Raw genomic sequence first — 25,661 nt, 5'->3', positions numbered from 1 at the left:
TTTCTAGGAAGCCCCAAGAATATGTGAACCGAGGAAGATACAGGATCTATAAAATAAAGGGTTCAACTTAGGAAAGAAGCAAAGAAATCATAAGGATGATGACAAAGTAAATATCATGTTGATAGCTGTGCATTAGACTTAGTAGGGCATTGGGCATAAAGAGGGATGCCTCCAAGGGCAGAGGGGAAATGGAAATGACAAACTATGTAGCAGGTTTGACCACATAGAAGACTATATTGAGAATTGTTTTGTCAGAGCTATTAAGGAGTATGAGATGACTTAGGTATAAGTTTAAAGAAAACCAAGCAAATGAAAGCATGTGGAAAATTATCAAGTTATTTAAGGAAAGATTACTGAACACTACTTGACCCAGAAGTGAAAAATATTTATGTAATCATCATAATGAAAACAGTTTGGTATAATTATGTTGGGAGGATGGGAAAAAATGGGTAAATGAGAATAAAAAGTTAATGTCTAAAATTAATGATGTTAAAGCAGTGTAAACACATGGTTTAAAAAATACGCAGGTAAATAGAAGAAGATAACAGCTCAAAGAATTCAAGCTGGTTGCCTCCTCACTGAAAGAAGACTACTTCAGTAGTTATTTTTGTTTGTCATAAGCCTTCTAGCACTGTTTGACTATTTATGTGTATGTATTACTTTGAATAATAACTTTAAAACTAGATGTACATGGAGAACATCTCAGAAAATTCATCACAGTGTTTTGTGTGGTTAGCAATTCAGATATGACTCCTGTAAACTAATAACTCATGGTGTCCTTTTAAGGGTTGTCATATCAAACATACTAATTGAACATGAACATGTTTGGTTAAACATTAGCCAATTTAGCCATTCAGACACATAGAAGGAATCAAATATTCCAGGTCATGGAAGTAGCAGAGCAGGATAGTAATAAAGCACCACCAGGTTTCTGTATGGAAAGTAATCTAAAACTAATAAGTAAGCATCTAAATAATTTTCTGAGCATCCAAATAATTTTCACAAAGCTAGGAACCTTAACTTGTTAGATTCTTTGCACTTAGTTTTAATAGTATTGACAAATTGGTTTCTAGGATTGTAGGTGATGAGGAGGAAAGATGATGTAGGCAGGCTAATTGTTGCCTAGAGTAAGTGATAGCTGATAGTAAGAGAAGAGACAGATAGCTGTTAAATTCTAGCACAGGCATTGAGAAAGAATGGTCCAATGCCCTATGGATATAAAGATTCCAAAACAGCTTTATAGTCCTTTTGAGGGCTTGTATGTGACAGCTCAATTATGTTGGCATTGACCTAGCCACTCTAGTGTAGCCATTTAGTGCCAAGGAGTTTTTGAATTTACCCATTTTGCCACTTAATGTAAAACATCTCCTAATTGCATCCCTGAATCTGACCTTAAGTCTGATACATACCTAAAGTATAGGAATTAAGAGTGAGGTGTGGAGCAAGGGAAGATGAGGTGACGATTTGGATCACTTCGGACATGCACTGTATAATAGAATGATATATAAGTTTCGTAGTTGCTCAACTCAGAAAGGGCTGTCAGTCATTTTAAATGTCTGTTGGTTCCCTTGAGAATTAACTTCTGTCTTTACTGTTTTTTTACCGAAGATTCTTTGCTCTTCTCCCTCTTCTCCCTCCATTCCCACTCCCCCAAATATAAGTTACACTGGTCAGACACATTTATTTCTAATTGATAGATATGTCTGCTATAGTGGAATTTAAGTATGTTTTTCATTTGAGAACCTAAAGGATGAACACCTGATTTTTACGTTTGATTGTGTTACTTTATTTGATTGGCTATTAGTCACAGAGTGGAGGAATTCAGTATCTTTCTCTTTAATCCTGCGTATTTGCTTTTTTTTTAGAGGAAGTCCACAAGTGAAGGGGACACCCCATTTTAAGGAAGAACAGTGTGCTCCAGCATTAAATTTAGAGATGAGGAAAATATTGGATTTGCAAGCACCCATCATGAGGTACAGTACTTTGGTTAAATTTAGCATTTTGTGATGACAGTATACAGTGTAGTTTGTTAATCGCATGAGCAGTAAGAAAGTTGATTTTATTTCTTTTCATTGAGGATCATTTTTTTTAGTCCTAAAAATTCTTGATTAGCCCTTATAAAAAATGTAAAGTTTGGGCTTCCCAGGTGGCGCAGTGGTTGAGAGTCCGCCTGCCGATGCAGGGGACACAGGTTCGTGCCCCGGTCCGGGAAGATCCTACATGCCGCGGAGTGGCTGGGCCCGTGAGCCATGGCCGCTGAGCCTGTGCGTCCGGAGCCTGTGCTCCGCAACGGGAGAGGCCACAACAGTGAGAGGCCCGCGTACCACACACACACACACACACAAAAAATAAAGTTTTACAGATGGTACATTATTATACTTAAATTACTGTAATAAAGCCCACAATTTGGGTATACCAACTGTAATTTTATTTAGAAATTTATATTTTTTGATAAGATCTAGAATTGTTTGAATGGTATAACATAGTACATGTTACTTAAAAAGATACTCATATGCATTTGTAAAAACACTGAGGCACGTTTTCTTTTTTTTTTTTTTTTGCGGTACGCGGGCCTCTCACTGTTGTGGCCTCTCCCGTTGCGTAGCACAGGCTCCAGATGCGCAGGCTCAGTGGCCATGGCTTATGGGCCTAGACGCTCCACAGCATGTGGGATCTTCCTGGACCAGGGCACGAACCCGTGTTCCCTGCATTGGCAGGCGGACTCTCAACCACTGCGCCACCAGGGAAGCCCAAGGGCACTTTTTCTTGAAAAAACTTCCCAAATATGTTGTTGGGTTAAAAAAAGTGAGGTATACTGTACATAAAAATGCTACTATTTTATTTTAAAGCGAGCTGGTGGTGGTAATTTATGTGTTGTTCTGGAAGAATACGTAAGAAATTGGGCATGAGAACTGAGTGGCTAGGGGGACAGTTTTGGAAAACAGACTTTCTACTATGTAGTCTTATTAGGTGTTGACCTATATGGATACAATACGTGAATATATTCAACTATCTGAATGTAATACATATGTTTCTTAAATTCTTCTGATTCACAGTTCTAACGAAAGGCTTCCTTCATCATTTCTCTTGTTAGAATACAGTACAGATAGTAGAACATTTTAAATAGAATAGTATACAAGTGGCTGGCTATTGTCTTGCCTTGTTTAATCTATCTTTTTTTTAAGTCTCCTCAGAGAAAAAGAATGCCTTTTTGTTGTTGTTTTTATTTGTTTAAATGTGATCAGGGCTACAGGAGATTGAGTTCAGGTTACTCTTTATCTCAGATTTTATTTCAGAATAGAGATCCTTTTCAAGAGTGTAACTTGTGTAAGGAATTTTGAATGTCTGGGTTCCAAGCTGGATGGAACTGTACAAGTATGGCTTTCTACCTCCACCTGGTGGCAAAAACTGTGTGGTTCATGGATATGGGATAGAAAAAGAACCTTTAAAAAAAGAATTCCTGCTGTCTTGTACAAGTTTAACTTGTCAGGTGCTAGTTTTTAATCTACTAATTTAGATGATTGGAAATCTCTCATTTTCTCTCAGAACTTCAGTAAAATAATTGCATTTCAGAGCAGTGTTATTATTTAGCACCTGTAACATGTACCTCCTGGAAATTTGATTGGAGAATTCCTATATACTTATGAATTGAGTGAGGGGGCATGAAACTTGGCCTTTAAATCAACTGTTTTCCCTCCCACTACCAAACATTAGTCAAATAAAGTTAGGGACAATGATTATGCTGTTGCTTATAGGCATAAGATTGCAAGAGTCTGCCATCTTTTAATTTTTGATTGAAGAAAGAATTGGATTAATGTTAAGCATCTACACCTTGTTATTAATTGAGGATAGAGAATATATAGAAAGTTTAAAAGTACTGGGACTTCCCAGTGGTGCAGTGGTTAAGAATTCGCCTCCCAATGCGGAGGATGCGGTTTGATCCCTGGTCAGGGAACTAGATCCCACATGCATGCCGCAACTAGGAGTTCTCATGCCACAACTAAGGAGCCCGCCGGCTGCAACTAAGACTCAGCACAACCAAAAATAAATTAATTAATTAAATAAAATTTTTTTTAAAAAGAAAAAAGTACTGATATAATTTATAATTAAAACTCTTAGTCTATTTCTAACTAATACTAATAAATACTACAGTTTATTATCTTCCTTCTTCCCAGGCACTTAGAAAGACCCATGTAGTATATATAGTATCTAATGTTAATCAGGTATTAAACATATTTACATATTTGAGAATTGGTAATTATGAATTATTCATTTTATATTAAGAATATTTGATTAATCAGATTCCAAAATCCTATTATTCACCTCCCCAAATCCTATTATTCTACATCTAAGGTCCTAAATTAAACAACAACAGCAATAACAAACACCTCTGGTATACCATGTAGCTGTTAATAAAGCCCATATAAGTCAGTGATTGTAGAGGCTCTCTAAGGGCATAACTTAGAGTATCTTTATGTGTATTTTATGTGTACTTACACGCAGGGGTGATTTTCAATAAAAATCAGTACAACATATGAAGACATAGGATATAAATTATTGGTACAGGGTCCTAACATCTCCCAGGTAGCAAGAATTAATCCTTTAGTTCTTAAATCTTTGTGAGAATGGGAATCGGTGGGGACAGACCCGTGGGTGACTTGAAACAAGGCCTATTTACTAAACTTCATGGAAATATTCAGTACTTTAACATCTGATATCAGCCTTTAATTGAAAGTTTGTTTACTTTCAATTAAACGAGGAGGATCTACTTTTTATAGATTGTTTATAATTTTTGTCACAGTTATTTGTTAATTCCAACGTCAGGATTGTTTATGAGTCTATTTACATTGATGGATTTTTCTCGACTCTGGGTCACATTTTCCTGTTTATTCAGACATCTGGTCATTTTTTTATCACAGTACTGTGGATGATGATGATGTAGAGATTCTGAATTCTGTTAACTTTGTCAGAGGAGTGTTGAGTTTTGCCTAGCAGGCAATTAAATTACTGGAGGGTAACCTTGATCTTGTTCCTAATCGTCATATGTAGTGATTCTTCCAGGGAGATACAAGCTGGGGAGAGGGAGAATGTGGTTTGAAAAAACCGAGGCTGACTCCTGCTGAATGAAAATCACTGGTAAACCAATGACTCCACTAAATTGCCTCTCTTGTATCAGGTCTAAAACAAAGTTTTTATATTCTAGCCACCACATGCTACACAGAAATTTTACCACTAAAATATAAATTTGAAGTAAAAGAATATATAATATTTTAAAAGATGAACTTTTGTTAAACTGGGAATTGTAGTTGACTGCAAATGCTCTGAAGTTCAAGAGATGGAGCTCAGTAAGGGGACATGTTATTCTTATCTTTTTTAATATTTTTATAGTTGAGAAGAAAGTACAGTAAATTCTTCATTATCTGAAATATATGGTGGAATAAGTCATTGAACTCAACTTTCCAAAGAATTAAAAGTTAAAGAAAACATTAAAAATGTTCTTTTCACCATTATGGATTAAAATATTTCTGAAATAGACTCTTAACTTCTTAAGTATGAAAGGAAATTTAACAGTACATAATAGAGTATATAAATAGACATTACATTTTTCATTCTTTCTTAAATTTTTTTTTACAGCATTTGATACTCTTTTGAGTACCCTTTCTTAAGTCCATCTTATTCCCTTGGCTTTCTTGATAGCAGTTTCCACTGGTTCTCTTTCTTTCTCTCTGCCATTATCTTTGTAGCCTCACTTTTGGATTCCCCTTCCCTCTTGACCTTCCTCCCACAAACATTTGGTACCATATGTAACTAACACTGCCCTAGGGGCTTGGCATTATAGGAGTAAACAGATTAGGCATTTATTGCCATGCAGTCATAATTGTTAAATCTCTTTGCAAGTATCAATAAGTGCTGAGATCATACTACATAATTACTTTTCACTACTTAGTCAACTGAGAGGTCTTCTGCAGGGAGAAACTGTATTTTGTTCACCTCTGAATCTCCAGTCCAGCATAGTGCCTGTCACAGAGCTCAGGCTTAATTAAATGTTTGTTGAATGGTTGCACAATGTGAGATTCTTTGATACCCTAGAAATACTGTGGTCTAGAACTATGCTCTCCACTACAGTAGCCACTAGTCAAATGAAGTGATTTAAATGTAAATTACAGATAAACAGAATTAAAAATTTAGGTCTTCTGTCACACTAGCCATGTTACAAGTATACAATCACCGCATGTGGCTAATGGCTACCATGTTGGATAGTACAGGTACAGAACATTTCCATTACTGGTGAAAGTTCTGTTGGACAGGATTAGAGGATTGTTATCTCTACACTCCATGTCTCCGGATTGTCATTCTGTCATTAGTTCTTTTCGTGGTTTCTCTGTCTCTTTCCTTTCTTGTCAGCTGTCACTTATCCTTCCATCTTCTAACCTGCTGTTTCAGTACATCTAGTTTTTAAACATAATTCATCAGGTTTGTGACTACAGCAATGCGTGGTCTTTCATTTTTTTCAGAATTTCTGATTCTAGATTGAATTATATATAGATAAAGCTGATATATAGCTAAATTGTAGATAAATGGCAGTTTTGTAAGTGGTTTTATGATCTTGGCATGAGTATTCTCCAGAGCAGTTATACTCATATTCATTGCTTTCCCAATATGCTTTTCTTAAAAGGAAATTGATTCTAAATTGCTTACTTCTCTACAGTTTGCAGTCTGTGCTGGAAGATCTCCTGGTTGCTACTTCTGATGGACTTCTTCATCTTATTCACTGGGAAGGAATGACAAATGGGAGGAAAGCTATTAATCTTTGTACAGTACCCTTTTCAGTAGACCTCCAGTCATCTAGAGGTAGTTACACTTCTTTCATGAGACAGAACCAGATGTTTAATATTTTATATAAACTAGTTAGATATTTTTTATGGATGAACATTGGTTTTTCTACTTTGGAATTAATATGCGAGGGAGGAGGGTGTGTGTGTGTGTGTGAGAGAGAGAGAGAGAGGGTAGGAAGGAGTAGTTCAATTGTTTAGTGTTGTTAGGTCATTATGTTTGCCCTTTTAACTGTCCTTATATGGTCTGCAAGCAAAAATATAAGGGAATTAATTTACTATATTTATATTCATATTTCATGTACTTTTTTTTCATCAGCAGGTTCATTCCTGGGCTTTGCAGATGTGCACATTAGAGACATGGAATACTGTGCCACACTTGATGGGTTTGCTGTTGTGTTTAATGATGGTAAAGTTGGATTTATCACACCAGTGTCAAGTAGATTTACTGCAGAGGTATGACTTATTTACTTGGAATGTTTATTTTTTAATTTTGTATTTATTAATTTTAGTCTTTATTAAACCCCTCCCCTATTTTCCTTATTTAAGATTTTAGGGGTTGTTAATTTTTTAATCAAAACTATACATATAAACAGTGTAAGTAGACAATTCTGTTGACGTGTTAATGAAAAATGATAGTTCCTTTCCTCCTGCTTGTTCTCTTCATGCCGTTTTCATTCTCAGAGGCAACTACTTTTTATTCCTTCACTGGTGATTTTGCTATTTATCTCCACTGCTCTGAGTATTTCCTGTAATTTTTAGTTTTTAGGCTGTGTTCATTGATTTTCCATTGTGGAAAATGACCATGTGCTTCCCTCTTCCCTGTTCCCCCACCCCATCTGTAAGTTCTTCCCATCTTTCCAATATAGTTATTGTGATTTTGATTATATTAGTATCCATTTCATCTTCTTGAATAAATTTCTCTTGGAGCCTTCTGGACGATTGCTTACTCTACAGACCTGTTTAACACAGTTGCATTTTTAGGCTGTCCATCATTATCATCCTGTGGATTTCCTATATTCCTTTATTTTTAGATCCTTTCAGAGTTAATGGTTAATTAATATTTGATTCATTAATATATGAATTTGGTTGCTGTGACAGAGACCCAGAATAAGAATTTGGATTCACTGAAGGCTGTGTGGGCTTTGGTGGGTTTGGTTGACTGTGATCTTCATCATAGGGTGAGCTAACTGGGTTATTTCTTTTCCTCCCTGCTCCGTATCCAGTGTCTGTGGGAGAAGAGTCCTGCAGTCTTTCTCAGAGAATACGTACCTGGCTGGCCCAGTATTTTGGGATTTGAGTTATGGAAGAGTTAGACTAGAGGGTCCAAATTCAGGATGTAAACTCCCATGTATCCCTATTTTTGGTGTGGTCTAGAGACCACTGAGATTTTTTTTGTTTTTCTCTAAAGAAAAACTCCAGTTTTCTATTGGAGTGGAGGTGGGATATTTCTTAGCTGCTCAGACTGGGAGGTAGGCAGTCCCAGCTACTGATTAAACAGGCTTTAAACCAATCCTACTGCTTTTAGTTCAGCTTTTGAGAGACATTTAAATTCCCAGGCCTTTTGTGTACCTTACAATGTAAATGTGGCTGTTTTTCAACATCATTACTGCTAGTTAAGGATTCTACTCATCCACTTGCTTCCCAGCTTCCAGAATTTTCTCATACCACCTCCTCTCCCATTCTTTGTCCTTGCCAGCATACGCTTTTTGAAAAAAATCTTTTCTGTTATAAAAGTTGGGTTTTAGGAGTCAGAGAAGCTAAATATTCATGTTCAGTCTGTTTAATGGAAAGGATTTTAAGTTTTCAAGGGCATATTTTTCTATATGGTATCAGCTTTCTGTCTGATTTATTTCACTCAGCATAATGCCCTCAAGGTCCATCTATGCTGTTGCAAAAGGCAAGATTTCATTCTTCTTTATAGCTAAATAATATAGTTGACCCTTGAACAACATAGGTTTGAACTGTGCAGGTCCACCCACATCTGGGTTTTTTTCAGTAAATACATACTACAGTACTCTACAATCTGCGATTGATTGAATCAACAGATGCGGAACCATCTGGAGGGCCAACTGTAAAGTTGTATGTGCCGGGGGTAGGTGCCCCTAACCGCCATGTTATAAGGGTCACCTGTATATTCGTGTGTGTGTGTGTGTGTGTGTGTGTGTGTACCAAATTTTCTTTATCCATTCATCCATCAGTGGGCACTTAGGTGTTTCCATATATTGGCTATTGTAAATAATGCTGCATTGAACATGGGGGTACAGTTTTCTTTTCAAGTTAGTGTTTTCTTTTCTTCTTCTTTTTTTTTGGATAAATACCCAGAAGTGGAATTGTTGGATTATATGGTTGTTCTAACTTTACTTTTTTGAGGAAGTTCCATGCTGTTTTCTGTAGTGGCATACCAATTTACATTCCCATCAGCAGTGCACAAGGGTTCCCTTTTCTCCACATCCTCCCAACACTTATTATTTCTTGTCTTTTTGATAATAGCCATTCTGACAGGTATGAGGTGATACCTCATTGTGGTTTTGATTTGCATTTCCCTGGTGTTAGTGATGTTGAGCATCTTGTCAGGTACTTTTTGGCTCTCTCTGTGTGTTCTTTGGAGAAATGTCTATGCAGATCATCTGCCCATTTTTTAATCAGAATTTTTTTGCTATTAAATGTATGAGTTTTTTATATATTTTGGATACAGTCTTTTCTCACATATATGATTTGCAAATATTTTCTCCCATTCAGTAGATTGCCTCTTCATTTTGTTGACATATGTTTGGGATTTAAATGTTTTTACTGAAAACAAAAATATTAGAGCTGGAAAGTGAGTGACTCATTTCTGAATATCAGCTTGTATTAGTATCTGGTTAAAGAAAGTTTTCTAGTAAATTAAGGACTTAAAATAATGAAAAGTAGGTGAAACATTATTAAATAAGTTATAAGTAGAAAATATAAATTACAAGAAAATAATACATATCTATTACTGGTAATTGGGAAATACACTAATGCCATATTTATATCAGACATTATTTAAGCACTTTATAAAAATCCTGTTTGGCACTGCTTTTTTTTTTTTTGGCTGTGCCGAGCAGTAATGCGGGATCTTAGTTCCCTGACCAGGGATCGAACCCATGCCCCCTGCAGTGGAAGCGTGGAGTCTTAACCACTGGACTGCCAGGGAAGTCCCCTGTTTGGCACTGTTTAATACAGTTAGCAAATGTATTAAAATATGTCAGATTATGCCACTCCTCTGCTCAGAACCCTTCAGTAGGACAAGATATTTAGGACAAAACTTGCTGAGGACAACTAAAAGAGCTGGAGGAAAAATATTTTTTGAATGTGCTTAACGGCTTTGGAGAGCTAAAAAGAAAAGAGCTAACAAGACTGGTTAGGGGAGGCCAGAGGCCCAGTGAGCTAAAAGCCCAGTGTTTGACATGACAATGAGCATGAACAAACAAGGCTGTATGCAACACATGGATGAATCTCACAAACATGTTTAGTGGAAGCGGCTAGACACAAAAGAGTACATGCTATGATTCTATTTTACATAAAATTGAAGGAAAACAAAAAACATAGGCAGCTCTGAATCAGTTCTGTGTGGATGCATGTTTAAGTGTTAATGGTTTAAAGGAAAAGAAGGAAGTGATTACTATGTAAGTCTGGATGTTGTTTCTTTTGTGGTAGAGGTGAGGATAATATTGATCAGGAGTGACACTGTTGGGGGACTTGTGGGTACTGGTAATTCCTAGCCTGAGTGGTAATTTCACAAGTGTTTACTTTGTGATATTATTGTGATGTACATTTCTGCTTTTGTATTTTTCTCTAATGTATTATAATTCATAATAGAAAGGGTTAAAAAAAATTAAAGACACTCCAAATGGCTCCCCATATATGAATTGGAGAAAAAGCCAAAGTTCTTATGGTGACTTTCAAAGCCCTATAAATCTGGCCCCCTATTTCATCTGTTACCTCATTTATTCCTTCTCCTTCCCCCATTCCACTCCACTCCACTCCATCTGCACAGGCCTCTTTGATGTTCTTTGAACATGCCAGAAATGCGACTGTGACAGGGCCTTTCTACTGCTGTATCTCCTAAAGTACTTTCCTCAAGAGGCACCTTCATAGGGAAGACCTTTTAATATTGCATCCTTCCCCCATATACTCTCTTTTCCTTAATTGTTTTATTATTTTTTTCTGTAACATTTACTAACCTCCCACGTGATACTGTACAATTTTTTAAACTTGTCAGTCTCTTAACAAATGTAAAGCAGGGATATAGCTAGGGATTTTGGTATGTTTGAATATCTGCAGTATCCTTGGCACCTAGAGCAGTACCTGGTGAATAGTAGGCACCTGGAAAATTTTTGTTACAGGGATGAATAAACGAATTTCAGTCTAGGCAGCTGTCCAAAGAAATAGTGCTCAATGCTGTCTTTGCCATTTTTGTTAACTAAAATAATGTCTAGTTTTATTATTAAAACTGAAGAATAAATAAAATTCCTACAAAAAAGTAAATATTCCATATTTAGATAGTAGATTCTATAGTTTATTTAGGAATTAAATAAAATCTATAGTATTATGTATCAAACAGTTTAATTATATTGGATCATCTAATTTTACTATCGTGATAATCCAGAAATAAAGTGCTGTATTGTAGTGTGCTGATTTTTGTGCTTACTAAACTAACAGTCATCATGACCTTTGCCTTAGAAATTTATGATCTAGGATGCCCTTGATTTGACAAATAAAAACAGACAAGGGAGCTGAATCTATTCTGTGTCTGTATTCAGAATTAAGTAGCATATAAAGCTTAATAATAATATCATTCATTTATTGAAGCTTAATTTGTTGAATTCCAGGCATTGTATTAAGTGGGTTACTTATATGTAAGTTCTCATTTAATTTTCACAACACTCTAAGAGGTAATTTACAGATAAGAAAACTGAAGCTTGGAAAGGTCAAATAATCATTTTAGCAAGTCAGGAGTAGATCTGAGATGTTATGTCAGGCTGCCAGTTACCATGCTACTAACCACTGTACTATAAAGCAAAGGAGTAATAGAGAATAGTAAGCAATTGACAAATCATTAATCACTTCTAAAGGATAGACGAAATAAAATCAACCATTTTCGATTGATCAGAAAAGTTCAACACTATGTGCTAGGTGACAAGAATAATAATAGTGAGCAAATTAGATGCAGTTTCTACCATCAAGAGGTTTACATTTTAATAGGAAAGTCGTCTTCATTTAATTTGAATTTAGATGTCAGTTATCCATTTTTTAGTGTTTATGAATAGATTAGCACTGGACTGAGCTTACTTGGGAATATTTATTGAACCAGTTAATGAAATTGAGGTTTTTAAGGGAGAAAATCCAGATGGTAGTTCTGATGGGATGTTTTCCTATCCAGATCAAACCATATAAAGAACCATATAAAGCCTTATAAAACTATGTTTATTGAAGGAGAATTATATTGATAAAAGTATATTTGGGGAACATGCTTTAAATCTTAACTATTTTTCTTAATTTTAGCAGCTTCATGGAGTTTGGCCACAAGATGTTGTTGATGGAACTTGTGTAGCAGTAAATAACAAGTATCGACTGATGGCGTTTGGCTGTGCGAGGTAATTGATATCGATGTCTGCATTTTAAGACTTACTGCCAAAAATAATGGGTTTTTTTTAAACCGTAAGATATTCTTAACACACTTATGAACTTTATTGTGCCTTTCATAATTTATGAATCAGCCTTAATATAAAATTTAAAAGCATTTTAATAGATAGAAGCAAACAAATCTAAAGGGCAGATTTTGGAGATTGGGTGTTTAAGTTTGTAAAAGTGAGCTTTTTTTCAGTGGTAGGAAATTGAGTCACAAGTTAAGAAGATTAAATCAGTTAAAATTTAGGTTCTTTATTGTTTAAAAGAAGATCAGGAAGAATGTTTTCCTTTTTTGGAAACAATCCTTTCTTTTTAAGACATCAGTGTTGACTTGCCTTTGAATTAGTGGGTGTGCCTTAGTTAACAAGCAAATTAAAAGCTTATACATAAAATCAATTTCTTGCTTTAATTCAAATAATTCAGGTTTTAGAAGTAAAACTGAATACAAATTATTCATTCAACAAATATATTTGTGTCTGCCATGTGCCAGGCACCATTCAAAGCACTTGGGATACATTAGAAAACAACAAATATACCTGACTTTTTTGAGCTTTATGTTTTAACTCAAATAAAAAGATTATATCAGATGCTGAGAGTAATGCCTTAAAATGTGTATAGTGCTTTTTAGTTTTCAAAACTCTTTCTTAAAAATAAAATTCCTTTTTGACCTCAAAATGTGACTTAGTGGTTCTGTAGAACATAATATCTAATATAGTTTCCAGCTACATCAAGGTAAGAATCAAAATATTTCTATCAGTATAAGTAATACACTGATAGTGTTATAAATCACTGCCTTCATTACACTGTCAGTAATCTGTTTGTGAAGTAGGAAATCCTTATCCTCAACACATTGCTTCTCACTGAGGAGATAAATGTAGAAAGTAAATTTAACTTAGTGTAAGGAGAAAAGGGAAGCGTATTTTTCTTCATCATCATGGATTTGATTTGGTCACATTTTGTTTAGAATTTTTAAATCTATGTTTCTGAGTACAGTTTGCTATAGTTTTTTTTTTTTTTCTCTCTCTCTCCTGGTTAACCAAGGTTATGCTTGTTTCATAAGACAAGTTGAGGAAGGATTTCTCTCTTTCCCTACTTTGTTCATCTTTTGAGTGTGTGGCTGAATTTGTCAGTGAAGCCACCTGAGCCTAGAATTTTCTTGATTACTAATTCAATTCAGTTTTAAAATAGACTGAAGAAGATTTAGATTTTTTGTCTCTTAGTCATTTTGGCAGGTTGTATTTTTCTAGGAATTGGTTTCTTTCATATACACTGTCAAATTTATTGGCATAGAGTTTATAATATCCTTTTTAACTTTCATATTATAAAATAAAAACAAACAGGAAAGTGCATAATCCAAATATTCACAGTTTTACAAATAATTATAATACAAACATCCATCTTTTCACAATTCAGTCAAGAAATAGAACATTGCCAGCCCATATAAGTTTTACTCCTGCCACTTTCTAATCATGACTCCCATCCCCTCCTTAACACTTAAAGGTAACCAATTTTGTCTTTCATGATAATCATTTCCTTTTTTTTTTTTTTACAGTTTTACCACTCACGTATGCATTCCTAAAAAGCATAATTTAGTTTTACTGAATCTTGAACTTTATATGAATAGAATCATATTCTATGTTTTGTGTCTTGATTCTTTCAGTCAACATTGTGAATTCATCCATCTTATTTGCCAGTAACTGAAATCATTTATTTGGGCTTGATTTATAAGTAGTGTTTTGGTGTATGAATATATCATAATTTATCTGATTTCCTGTTAAAGGACATTTACATTATTTCTTGGTTTCCAAAAAAGGAGACATTCTCTTACATAAATGCATCGTCTTTAGTCAAACACATGGGAAAATTAATGATAAATCCCCAATAAGATCTAATACTGAATTCATATTCAGACTAACCCAGTTGTCACCAAATTTCCTTTATCTCTTTTGTTTCAATCAGAATCATTCAAAATTCATGAATTATATTTGGTTATTATTTCTCTTTAGTTACCTTTTGCCTATAAAAATCCTTGTATCTTTTTTCTTATTTTTATGACTTAACTTTTCTTTGAGTCTAGGTCAGTTGTTTATAGAATATCCTACATTCTAAATGTGTCTCATTGTTTTCTCATAATGGCATTTAATTAGTTTCTGGAACACCTGTTTGAACCTTGAAGGTGGTTCTTATTGAGCCAGTATAGTCAAATGAGTAGGAAGCTCACATCAGCATTTAGAGGAAACTGACAGAGACGGGAACAGTGGTGGGTGTGCAGTTCTACATCACCTACATTCAGGGCTAGCACCCAGGGGTCTAGCAAGGCCAGATTTTAGAAGCCAGGATTCTAGCCCTTCTTCCAGGATAATGAAGGTAGAATCTTGGCCTTCAGTCTTTTAGTTACCTCAGTTTTCATGAATTGGGAGAGGATCAGCCCTTCTTATGGCATGATCGTGGGTTGGGGTGAAAGTTTTGTGATTATAGCTATGTGACATAACTGACCTAGTGGCTTCTAGCCCTTATCTGCCAGTACTTACCAGGATTAATTGACTTGAACACCTTATTAGAGTTCTGTAAGAAGCCAGCTTTCTTTTAGGATGACAGTTTACAGCCGAATTCTTCCCCTTATATTTAAAGGTTTGATTAGATTCTGGTTAAACATTTTTGTCATAGGTGTTTTGTACTTCCTATGGCATCATGCAGCAATAACATTGAGTGGTCTCAGTACTGATGATGCTAAATTTGATTACTTACGGTGGTAATAGCCATATATATATCTATTATAGAGATATGTTTTTTGCTTTGAGATTAGTAAGTAGTATCTTTTTAATGAAATATATTTTTCTTTTATGGTGGGCTTATGAGAAATGGAAAGAAAAATAATTGAAGTAATATAGGCACTATAAATACTTAAAACGTTAATTGTCAGTCTTTTGTAACTATTGACATAGCACCTACTTCTTATATTAGAAATATCTGGACTCCTCACTGACTTGTTAGAGTTCAGCAACCCCGAGTTAGCACTTGACAGTTAGATGCAAAGCAAAAACAAGTAAATACCGGCTAGCCACTCAGTGCTGTCTTTCAGCAAGATATCTAATTGGGCAGGTAGTCTGGATAGATATCTGTTCCAGGCATTTGGCTTCTGACTAAGTTAGAGTAACAGATCAGATTTTCTCTCCTACCTAAAACAGCCAAGAAAATGGACAAAAATATGAAACAAGTATTTTGAATTCAAGACATAGGACATCAGGCAACAAAGGATAGTGATCCCTGAAAGATGAGAAACTAAATAAGAAAACTCTTCAACTGCCCTAGCTTCAATTACTTTGAGAGAATTTCCAGCACAAGGATGGAGAGACAGGGCCTGGCAGATTCCCTGGGTTGAGTGTGTGGAAAGGAAATGAGAGTCTGGGAGACGAAAGCAGCTGGGTGGGGCTCACAGGCCAGACATCAGAGGAGAGAGTGGCACAAAGAGAGAACTCCAGAGAGCTGTAGAGGGTTTCTTTTGAGTATTGAGCTGAAACATGGAAGATAAAAGACCCAAATCAAACATTACAGAAGAAAAGATTAATAAACTTGAAGAACACAACAAGAGAAATTATGCAAAATGAAACACAGAAAAAAAGAATTTAAAAACAGAGCATCAGTGAGCTGTGGGATAACTTCAAGTGGCCTATTATTGGAGGTATTTTATTTAGTCCCCATTCTGATCCTTGAGAAGAGTGGGGCCTGGCTGGAAACTGATCAAAGCTGCTGTGAGGAGATCATTTGACTTCTTCTACCTTGAAGGAGTACAGATAAGGGTCAGACATTCTGGCAGTAAGGTAGTGTCATCCTGATGTGTGCAGAAGCAGCCTTGGATTTAAATTATTTTTAAAACAACATTTATGTTAAATTTTCGATCTGAGAATAGCTCTGTAAGCAGACATAATATTTTTTGTGATCATTATAGTTCAATTTTGAAATATAGCTTAGATGTAATATACAGATTCTTTGTTTTGGTTTCTGGCCCTTTGTAAGTTTGACTCTTATAAAGATTTTTTAATGGAATAATGATACTTACCATATACATAAGAGTATGTATTATGTGTATACATACAAAAGATAATATAAGGTAAAAAATAACAAAATGAAGATTTCTGAAAGTTTCCAGTACTGCACTGATGTAGCCCCTGCTTGCCTCTCTCCTTTAATATTCCCCTTTCTCCACCAGGGCAGTTACTAGTCTGGAATCTGTGTACATTAGGTCTTTGTTGTATTTTTACCACAAATGTATTTAACTATGTTTTGAATGTTTTTCACAGTATAGAAACAGAATTATACTATTTATATAGATACATAGATGGGTGGGTAGGTAGATATGCTGTCCATTTTAATGCACATGACAAAAATTCATTTTCAGTGCTATATGGTATACTATTATGTAAATATACCACAGTTTCTCTTTCCTTTCTCTTATTGCTGGACATGCAGATTGTTTCCATTTCTTTGCACTTATTCCCAGTACTATAGTGAATATTATACATGTCTCAAAGACAAGGATATTTTGGGGGTATATCTGTAGGTGAAATTGCTAGATTACAGAATATGCATTTGTTTAAATTTAAGAGATGACTGCAAATTATTTACAAAATGGTTTTGTTCTTGTTTATACTCCTATCAGCAGAACATAATATTTCCCATAGTCATGTTTTTTTATATTTGTATTTTTACACTAAAAGTCTTTTTGATTTTTACAGTGGTTCTGTACAGGTTTATACAATAGATAACACCACTGGAGCCATGCTACTATCTCATAAACTAGAGTTAACAGCAAAACAATATCCTGGTGAGTCCTCTTCTTTTTTTTTTTTTTTCTTCTTAATTAAAGGTAATATGTGTCATGAGGTTTTAAATTAAATGATGGAGGCCAAAGGCCAAATATTGTTAAGATATGTAACAACATTCTCTCTGACCCAAGGATTTCTGTGTAACTAGAGGCTCCTGGGATACCTCTTCATTTAGTTTTCTCTATCCTCACTTAGTTTTAGCCCCTATATTCCTTGTCTGGGTTTTGCTTTAGACTCTTGCCTGATTTCATCGCCTCTGTTATTGTATGCCTTCCAATTCCATTTATTCATTATTCAACAAATAATTATTGAGTACATACTATAGGCCACACACTGTTCTAAATGCTGGTTACACAGCAGTAAACAAACCAGAAAGTCTCTTTCTGAACCCCCTTAGTGACTGTTGAGTGAATCCTGTCCACAGGTGTAAGTCTAAAGTCTGTATCACTGGAAATATTTTTGAATGAAACTAACAGAAAACCCAACTTACTGTTGCTTAAACAAATAGGATTGATTTTCTGTAATAGCAAGAAATCCAAAGGTAAGCTGCTGTTGGCATTCATTTGGCCTTTCTGTCATGATCACAGGGTAGCTTCTGAGCTCCAAGCATTACTTCTGCATTTGAGTCAAGAGGAAAGGAGGAAAGAAGGCATCTACATACTTTTTGATCAGGAAAATAAAAAAGCTAGATTGAATTTGAGTTCTTCCAGAGAAGATTTCTGTTTGTTTCTTCCAATCACCTGGGAAAACTACATCAGTCTGGAACCCTTTGCATTATATTCTCTGTTTGAGATTTTTTTCAATCATACAAGTTACACAAATTACAGATCAGACTGAGGACTGGTTTCTGGTTGCAGATTCTCGGGGGAACTTCTTTATTTTCCATTCAATACCATGGACAAAAACAGGGAAGTGTTCCTTGCTATTTTTTCACCTTCCATGTGGTAGAGTTTATTTCTCATTCTCCCTTGTTCATGGAATCTTTGTAGTCCCAGCGTTACGTGGGTATCTTCTATTAGATTCCCTGCCTTGGCCAAGCTCTGAGCTTTATCTCCTGTCCCTCACATGCTGTAACTCGTCAGATGTAAAAGTCAGGCCTCTAGGGATTGGCAGAAAAATTCAGGGCAAGAGCACTTGGTACACTCACTTACCTCCCAGTATTTTTGGATATTTTGATGTGTTTAAGTATTCTGTTTAACATTTTAGTTGTTTCAGTGTGGAGAGTCATTCAAGGTGTCATTTCGCTATACTGCCAGAAACAGAAATTTGCTCCTTAAGTTTTTATCATTCTTATTGCATAGCCTTTAAAGGCTTGCATATATTTTTTTCTAAGGACACTTTTTGCTGCAACTGAGAAGAACAGGATGTTGTGTATTTTTATTGTGTTTTCTAACCCTTTTATCTGTTTATTTTTCTATCCATACTAATGTTGTGATGTGCAGTACAATAGCTACCAGCCACATGTGGCTATTTAAATGAAACTAACTGACATTAAAGAAAATTAAAACTTTTCTTAGTTTCATGTTGAATAGCCACATGTAGCTAGTGACTGTCTGTTAGACCAAGCAAATATAGAACATTTATCATCATTTCAGGAAGTTCTCCTTGTTTTTTCTATCAATTGATTGACAGCACTGTATTGAATTTTTTAGGTTGTTTCCTTTTCTCATGTTCTTGGAATGCCAGTTCTCCCTTTGGTTATCTACTAACTCTCACTCCTGCAGTCTTTGTTATGGGAGAGTGCTGCCTTCTTGAGTTATATAACTTTAGACTATAAAAACTGCTTAAAATGTAGGGAGACTTGTGCTGTCCCGCATCTTGAACAGAGACAAGCTTCTGTGTGTTTTTCTGGCTCCACTGGCTGATTTTTACAGGTGGCAGCACTGCAGGAGTCCTTACGTGACACAGCGGCTTCCGTTCTGATTCCCAGACTCACGCCGGCCTGAAACTCCTTTCTTGTCTTTGTATAGGATGTGAGACCCCAACTCCCTAGTCATTGCTAGGTCCCATTCCAACCTTCTGTCCCTATATTTCTAACCTTTTTCACCTCACCACTCCCCACTCTTCACACCTCCGCCCCCTGGGCTGCCTTAATTCAAGCACTAACCAAACTCACTTTCAGTTTTCTCCTTTCTTTCTTCAGAGTTCAGCTCTGTAACAGAAGGTCTTTGGATTACGTTTTACATTTTTCTCATTATGCAGATTATCACAATCTATATTTATGGTAGGTTACCAGCTAGATAAATTTTCCATATTCCTGCCACTTGAAGATTAGGTTAACTGTCATTAACATTTTATTGTATATCTCTACAACTAGATTTTAATATGTGTATAATACTTGGAAAATAGATATGCATATTATGTACATATGTATATATATGTTTACTTGGGATTAATAGGAATACTGTTTATAACATTTCTGTAAGCTTTGATTTGAGTTTGTATGTTTCTTCTTGGTTTGGTTTTAAATTTCGCTCTTAAATGTGTAAAGTACACTAATAAGATACGATACTAATAAGATACGATAAATTCCCATTTATTTATTTTTTTTGGTTTGGTTTAGTTTTGTCATTTGATATGGCTTTATTGGGCATTTTTTTCTATTTTGATAAGAATTTTTTTTAATTGGAGTAGAATTGCTTTACAATGTTGTGTTAGTTTCTCTTGTACAATGAAGTGAATCAGCTATATGTATACATATATCCCCCCCAACTTGGTCCTCCCTCCCACCTCCCCCATCCCACCCACCTAGGTTGTCACAGAGCACTGAATTGAGCTCCCTGTGCTATACAGCAGGTTCCCACTAGCTATCTGTTTTACACATAGTAGTGTATTTATGTCAAACCTAATCTCCCAATTTGTCCCACCCTCCCTGTCACCCGCTGTGTCCACATGTCCGTTCTCTATGTCTGCGTCTCTATTCCTGCCCTGCAAATAGGTTCATCTGTACCATTTTTCTAGATTCTACATATATGCATTAATATACGATATTTGTTTTTCTCTCTCTGGTTCACTTCATTCTGTATGACAGACTCTAGGTCCATCCACATCTCTACAAATGATCCAATTTCGTTCCTTTTTATGGCTGAGTAATATTCCATTGTATGTATGTACCACATCTTCTTTATCCATTCATCTGTCATTAGACATTTAGGTTGTTTCCATATCCTGGCTATTGTAAATAGTACTGCAGTGAACATTGGGGTGCATGTGTCCTTTTGAATTATGATTTTCTCAGGGTATATGCCCAGTAGTGGGATTGCTGGGTCATATAGTAGTTCTGTTTTTAGGTTTTTAAGGAACCTCCATACTATTCTCCATAGTGGCTATATCAAGTTACATCCCACCAACAGTGCGAAAGGGTTCCCTTTTCTCCACACCCTCTCCAGCATTTGTTTCTAGATTTTTTGATGATGGCCATTCTGACCGGTGTGAGATGATATCTCATTATAGTTTTGATTTGCATTTCTCTAATGATTAGTGATGTTGAGCATCCTTTCATGTGTTTGTTGGCCATCTGTGTATCTTCTTTGGAGAAATGTCTATTTAGGTCTTCTGCCCATTTTTGGATTAGGTTGTTTGTTTTTTTGTTATTGAGCTGCATGAGCTGCTTATATATTTTGGAGATTAATCCTTTGTCAGTTGTTTCATTTGCAAATATTTTCTCCCATTCTGAGGGTTGTCTTTTCATCTGGTTTATGGTTTCCTTTGCTGTGCAAAAGCTTTTAAGTTTCATTAGGTCCCATGTGTTTATTTTTGTCTTTATTTCCATTTCTCTAGGAGGTGGGTCAAAAAAGATCTTGTTGTGGTTTATGTCAAAGAGTATTTTTCCTATGTTTTCCTCTAAGAGTTTTATAGTGTCCGGTCTTACATTTAGGTCTTTAATCCATTTTGAGTTTATTTTTGTGTATGGTGTTAAGGTAGTGTTCTAATTCCATTCCTTTGCATGTAGCTGTCCAGTTTTCCCGGCACCACTTATTGAAGAGGCTGTCTTTTCTCCATTGTATGTTCTTGCCGCCTTTGTCATAAATTAGGTGACAGTATGTGCCTGGGTTTATCTCTGGGCTTTCTATCCTGTACCATTGATCTGTATTTCTGTTTTTGTGCTGGTACCAAACTGTCTTGATTACTCTAGCTTTGTAATATAGTTTGAAGTCAGAGAACCTGATTTTCCTCCAGCTCCATTTTTCTTTCTCAAGATTGCTTTGGCTATTCGGAGTCTTTTGTGTTTCCATACTATTTTTTATATACATAAATAACACATTTATTCATATACTTGAATTATGGTGGGAAATGCTAATGTGAGGATTCAAACATAGGCGGAGGAAAAAAGTTTTACTTACTCTGTTAACCAAGGCTGTCTTCTGTAGGCTAAAATCTGTATACCAGCCCTTTGTGGCAAATGTACTTATATCAAAAATTTATTAATACTGCAGATGTAAAGAATTTTAATTTTAAAGAGGTGAAAGCTATAGATCTTTTGAATTGCTGGTGGGAAATGCTGCTATGTTTCATTTAACTCTGCAGTAAAGAAACTTGGATTTTACTACACAATGAAATTTTCTCCTTTAATAATTATATATGAAGAACAATTATTAGTTAAAAGAAGATATAAGCACCTATGGTACTGAGGCTGGAGTTTACCTACTTAATCCTAATGTAAGGTTATGCTTCAATTTATTTTAACTTGGATCCCTTTGATATTGCTGATGGAACATGGAGATCATGGTAAAATATTATTTTACATTTTAAAACACCTCATACTTTGCAGAGTACTTTGACATTCAGTGTTGAATCATTCAAGGGAAATATTATTCCCATCTTACAGAAACTGATTGGCCCAAATCCAAAAGCTTTTTAAGACTACACAGTTATAGTTATTTAAGCTAATAGTGGCCAGAAACGGTTTTTGGTTCATATAAATCACTTGGGTACTGACTTTGTTCTGCTTAGATCGGCTCAAGGCTAATGACCATACTGATTTTAAATAGCCCTGAACGAACAGAATGCATCTCATTATTTGAAGCAGACATGCCTTTCTGCTTGTTTCAACTTGAAGGTACAGGCTGTAAAAAATACTAAGTATTTATGAAGCAATCATTTATATTTAACTCTTCTCACAATTTCTTAACAGACATTTGGAACAAAACAGGAGCTGTTAAATTGGTCAGATGGTCTCCTGACAATAGTGTTGTAATAGTGACCTGGGAATATGGAGGCCTTTCTTTATGGAGTGTATTTGGAGCTCAGCTGATTTGTACACTTGGAGGAGATTTTGCGTGAGTCAATAAAGAAATTTTAGATGAAATAACTCCATTTTCTCCAAGACAATACACATACACAGAAACTTTGTTATACAGCTACTATTTTGCCTTGACTCTGAACCCAAAACAATTTGTAAGGTTCAGAATTAATTTATTCAGAATGTATTGTTTCCTCATACATCCATCCTCTTTCCATCCTCTTAAAACTGACCATTCAGTGAAAATGCATTTATTTATTGAACCCCTGTTGTGTATATGATAACATGTTAGATTCAAAGCTAAATCAGACATGAATCTGCCTTCAAGTAGCTTATTATCTAATAAGAGTGGTAAGCTATATACATAAATAACTAGTAGGAAATGAAAAATTACATTATCTCATTGGGTTAATGTAGGTTAACTCAGCGGGTTGATAGAACTGGGTTAATATCTCTGTCCACTTCATATACTACCCTGAACTTCAGTCCTGACATAATGAACACACCTTCCCAAACTGCATGACCCTGTTAAGAAGTTATTTCGTAACTGGAAGACTATAACTCAGTGATATACCTAGGTGTATTAACCAGGAGTCTCATATTTCATGCAGTATTGTGTATTTCTCTTTCAAAGGAACAAAATCAATTTTTTCAGATTAAAGCTAAATATTACATGCAATTAGAAGACTCTTCTTAATTAAGTTTCTATTGTGTTTCAGTTATAGGTCTGATGGTACCAAAAAAGATCCCCTTAAGATCAACTCCATGGTAAGTTCTTTCTATAAACTGTTGATACAGTGTGAAAAACTTGGTTTTTTCTTCTTCTTCTCTCATGTTGATCTGATAAAATTACAAAGCTATTCTAGTCTCAGCAGACTCTTATACAGTTCTTGCTTTGATAAAAGTATTATCTTTAAAAATCAGGAGGCTGCCCAATTTTCAGTATTTGATTTTGGTTTTGTTTAGATGTGTCCAGCAAGCCCTGTCATCTCTGTGAACATAGTGACTGTTCAAATCAGGCCTTTGTTTTTTCAAAGCATACCTCCATTTCTTATGTGACTCAATAGCACCCACTTCCCATGGCCTCCTTTCTTTTAACATAACGTGAAATGCTCATTGGGTCTTTTTCCTGGAAAACATGTGCTTGTACATTATTTGAGCATATTTAAAATTTTTTCCATAGATGTATGTCAAAAGAATTGTAGTCCCTGTTGTAACAATATTTTTACTATCAATTTTCAAGAGTTTCTGTAGAAAGCGGTGAGGTGTAACCCCTGTCTTTACATATAAACATTTTCTTTCTATAGCCCTCTGTGTACCATCTTTGAGGAATTAGTGGCTGTGAGGCTTATCACTACCTTTCTCTCCTGCTCCACAGAGGAAAGCATTTTCTGATCATGGGTTTCTCGAAGAATTAAGACCACCATGGTTGCCTTCAGTAGGGGTTCCCAACCTTTCACCACCAAGGATCCCATTTGATGGCTCTCCTCACCTCCATATTTTAAAATAAGTTTTCAGACACCATTTCTCTGACTGCCGATCAGTGCTTCTGAATGCCATGCAGCAACCAGTGTTACCTCCCTCACTAAGTTAAAATTTTAATCACAAACTAAGAATCTAAGCATTTTAGTTAACTTATGCAACCAAAACTTTTCATGGGAAAACAAAAGTTCTATTAAACTTCTGAAATTTTGGAACAATTCATGGACCTCTCCTCCCCCCATTAGTATATTCTTGGCCTTGCAGATTGGGAATTACTAATGTTAAAAAAAATTTTTTTTTAACTCTCGTGGAATCTAGTTAGTAGAATATTAAAATGAACTGGGCCTGGAGAATTTATTTGAACCCTCTCATTTTACAGAGGAAGAAATATACCCCGAGAAACCAAATAGCTTGGCCAAGGTTGTACAACAAAATGGTAGCCAAGCCGGAGTGCAAAACCCTAGTCTCATAGCCTCCAATCCAGTGTTCTTTGTTCTGTACAAAACTGCATCTGTTGGGGTGCTGCTTTGTAAAGCTTCAGCTATGTAACGTGGGTCTTGTCTCTGTAAGGAATTTCTTTGTATTTGAGAGGCAGTTGAATTAATGGAGAAGTTACAGAGAGCAGTAGGCATTTCTTAGGTTTTGGGGCTAAGATTGGTATGTAGTGTTTTCACTCTTCTAAGTGGAGAGCAGTGATGGTTTCTACTGGAGATCTAAGATGTAGTAGATGTAGGTATAATTCTTGTCTGTGTTGTTTGTCATGGTTTCTCCAGCCTTCAGAAGTCATTAATAATGCTGTTGTTGGTTATTTCAGAATTTGAATATTTCAAACCAGGAAAAAATAACAAGAAACTTTTTATTGCTTTGATTTTCTTTCCCCACCCCCCGTCTTCTTTCCCCCTCCTCCTCTCTCCAAGAGCTGGGGTGCCGAAGGCTATCACCTATGGGTAATCAGTGGATTTGGTTCTCAAAATACTGAAAATGAGTCTGACTCCAAGAGCATAGTTAAACAACCTAGCATTCTACTATTTCAGTTTCTCAAGAGTGCACTCACCGTAAACCCTTGTATGGTAAGTTTATTTAATTAAAACTCTGTTTGTTTTTTTTAGTGGCTTTCATATTTGAATATGACTCTTCCTTATGACAATTTTATTTCTGAGCAGGTTTTGCTTTTTTTTGGCCTCGTGGCATGCAGGATCTTAGTTCCCCAACTAGGGATTGAACCTGCGCCCCCTGCAGTGGGAGCGTGGAGTCTTAACCACTGGACACTGTGGGAATCCCATGCTTTTTTTTTCTTTCTTTTTTTAATAGGATCACAAGCAATTTGAGGAAAAGCAGTGTTTATAGATTCACTTGAGTAACCTGAATAAAATTTAGTCTTTGTCTGAATAGCATTTCTCACAGTATGTTCTACCAGGCACTACTTGTGAGAAATATCAATAGCAATTACATAGGACAAGAAAAATTTCTGTTGTCTTGTAAGTGTGAAATAAAGGAGTTAAACAAAGCTGTAGAGATTTCTTTTTTTTTTTTTTTTTTTTTTTTGCGGTACGCGGGCCTCTCACTGTTGTGGCCTCTCCCGTTGCAGAGCACAGGCTCCGGATGCACAGGCTCAGCGGCCAT

General features: G+C 35.6%; 1 protein-coding gene across 6 annotated transcripts in view; it reads left to right on the top strand.

Moving 5' to 3' along the window:
- RIC1 (RIC1 homolog, RAB6A GEF complex partner 1) overlaps positions 1-25,661 on the top strand; it is a 141,924-nt gene that overhangs the window by 83,695 nt on the left and 32,568 nt on the right. For 4 of the 6 annotated variants that reach the window (XM_060102191.1, XM_060102187.1, XM_060102192.1 and 1 more), the window contains 8 exons: positions 1,866-1,973; positions 6,710-6,852; positions 7,153-7,289; positions 12,363-12,454; positions 17,225-17,313; positions 22,449-22,593; positions 23,276-23,324; positions 24,956-25,108. In XM_060102191.1, the coding sequence (XP_059958174.1) occupies positions 1,866-1,973; positions 6,710-6,852; positions 7,153-7,289; positions 12,363-12,454; positions 17,225-17,313; positions 22,449-22,593; positions 23,276-23,324; positions 24,956-25,108 (916 nt within the window). The remainder of the gene's footprint in view (positions 1-1,865; positions 1,974-6,709; positions 6,853-7,152; positions 7,290-12,362; positions 12,455-17,224; positions 17,314-22,448; positions 22,594-23,275; positions 23,325-24,955; positions 25,109-25,661) is intronic. The other 2 variants (XM_060102188.1, XM_060102190.1) reach the window with 2 other exon arrangements.

This window comes from Mesoplodon densirostris, chromosome 6 (assembly GCF_025265405.1).
Source record: "Mesoplodon densirostris isolate mMesDen1 chromosome 6, mMesDen1 primary haplotype, whole genome shotgun sequence".
Taxonomy (NCBI): Eukaryota; Metazoa; Chordata; class Mammalia; order Artiodactyla; family Ziphiidae; genus Mesoplodon; species Mesoplodon densirostris.
Note: the sequence above shows the minus strand (reverse complement) of the source record. Positions and strands in the feature narration are given on the sequence as shown.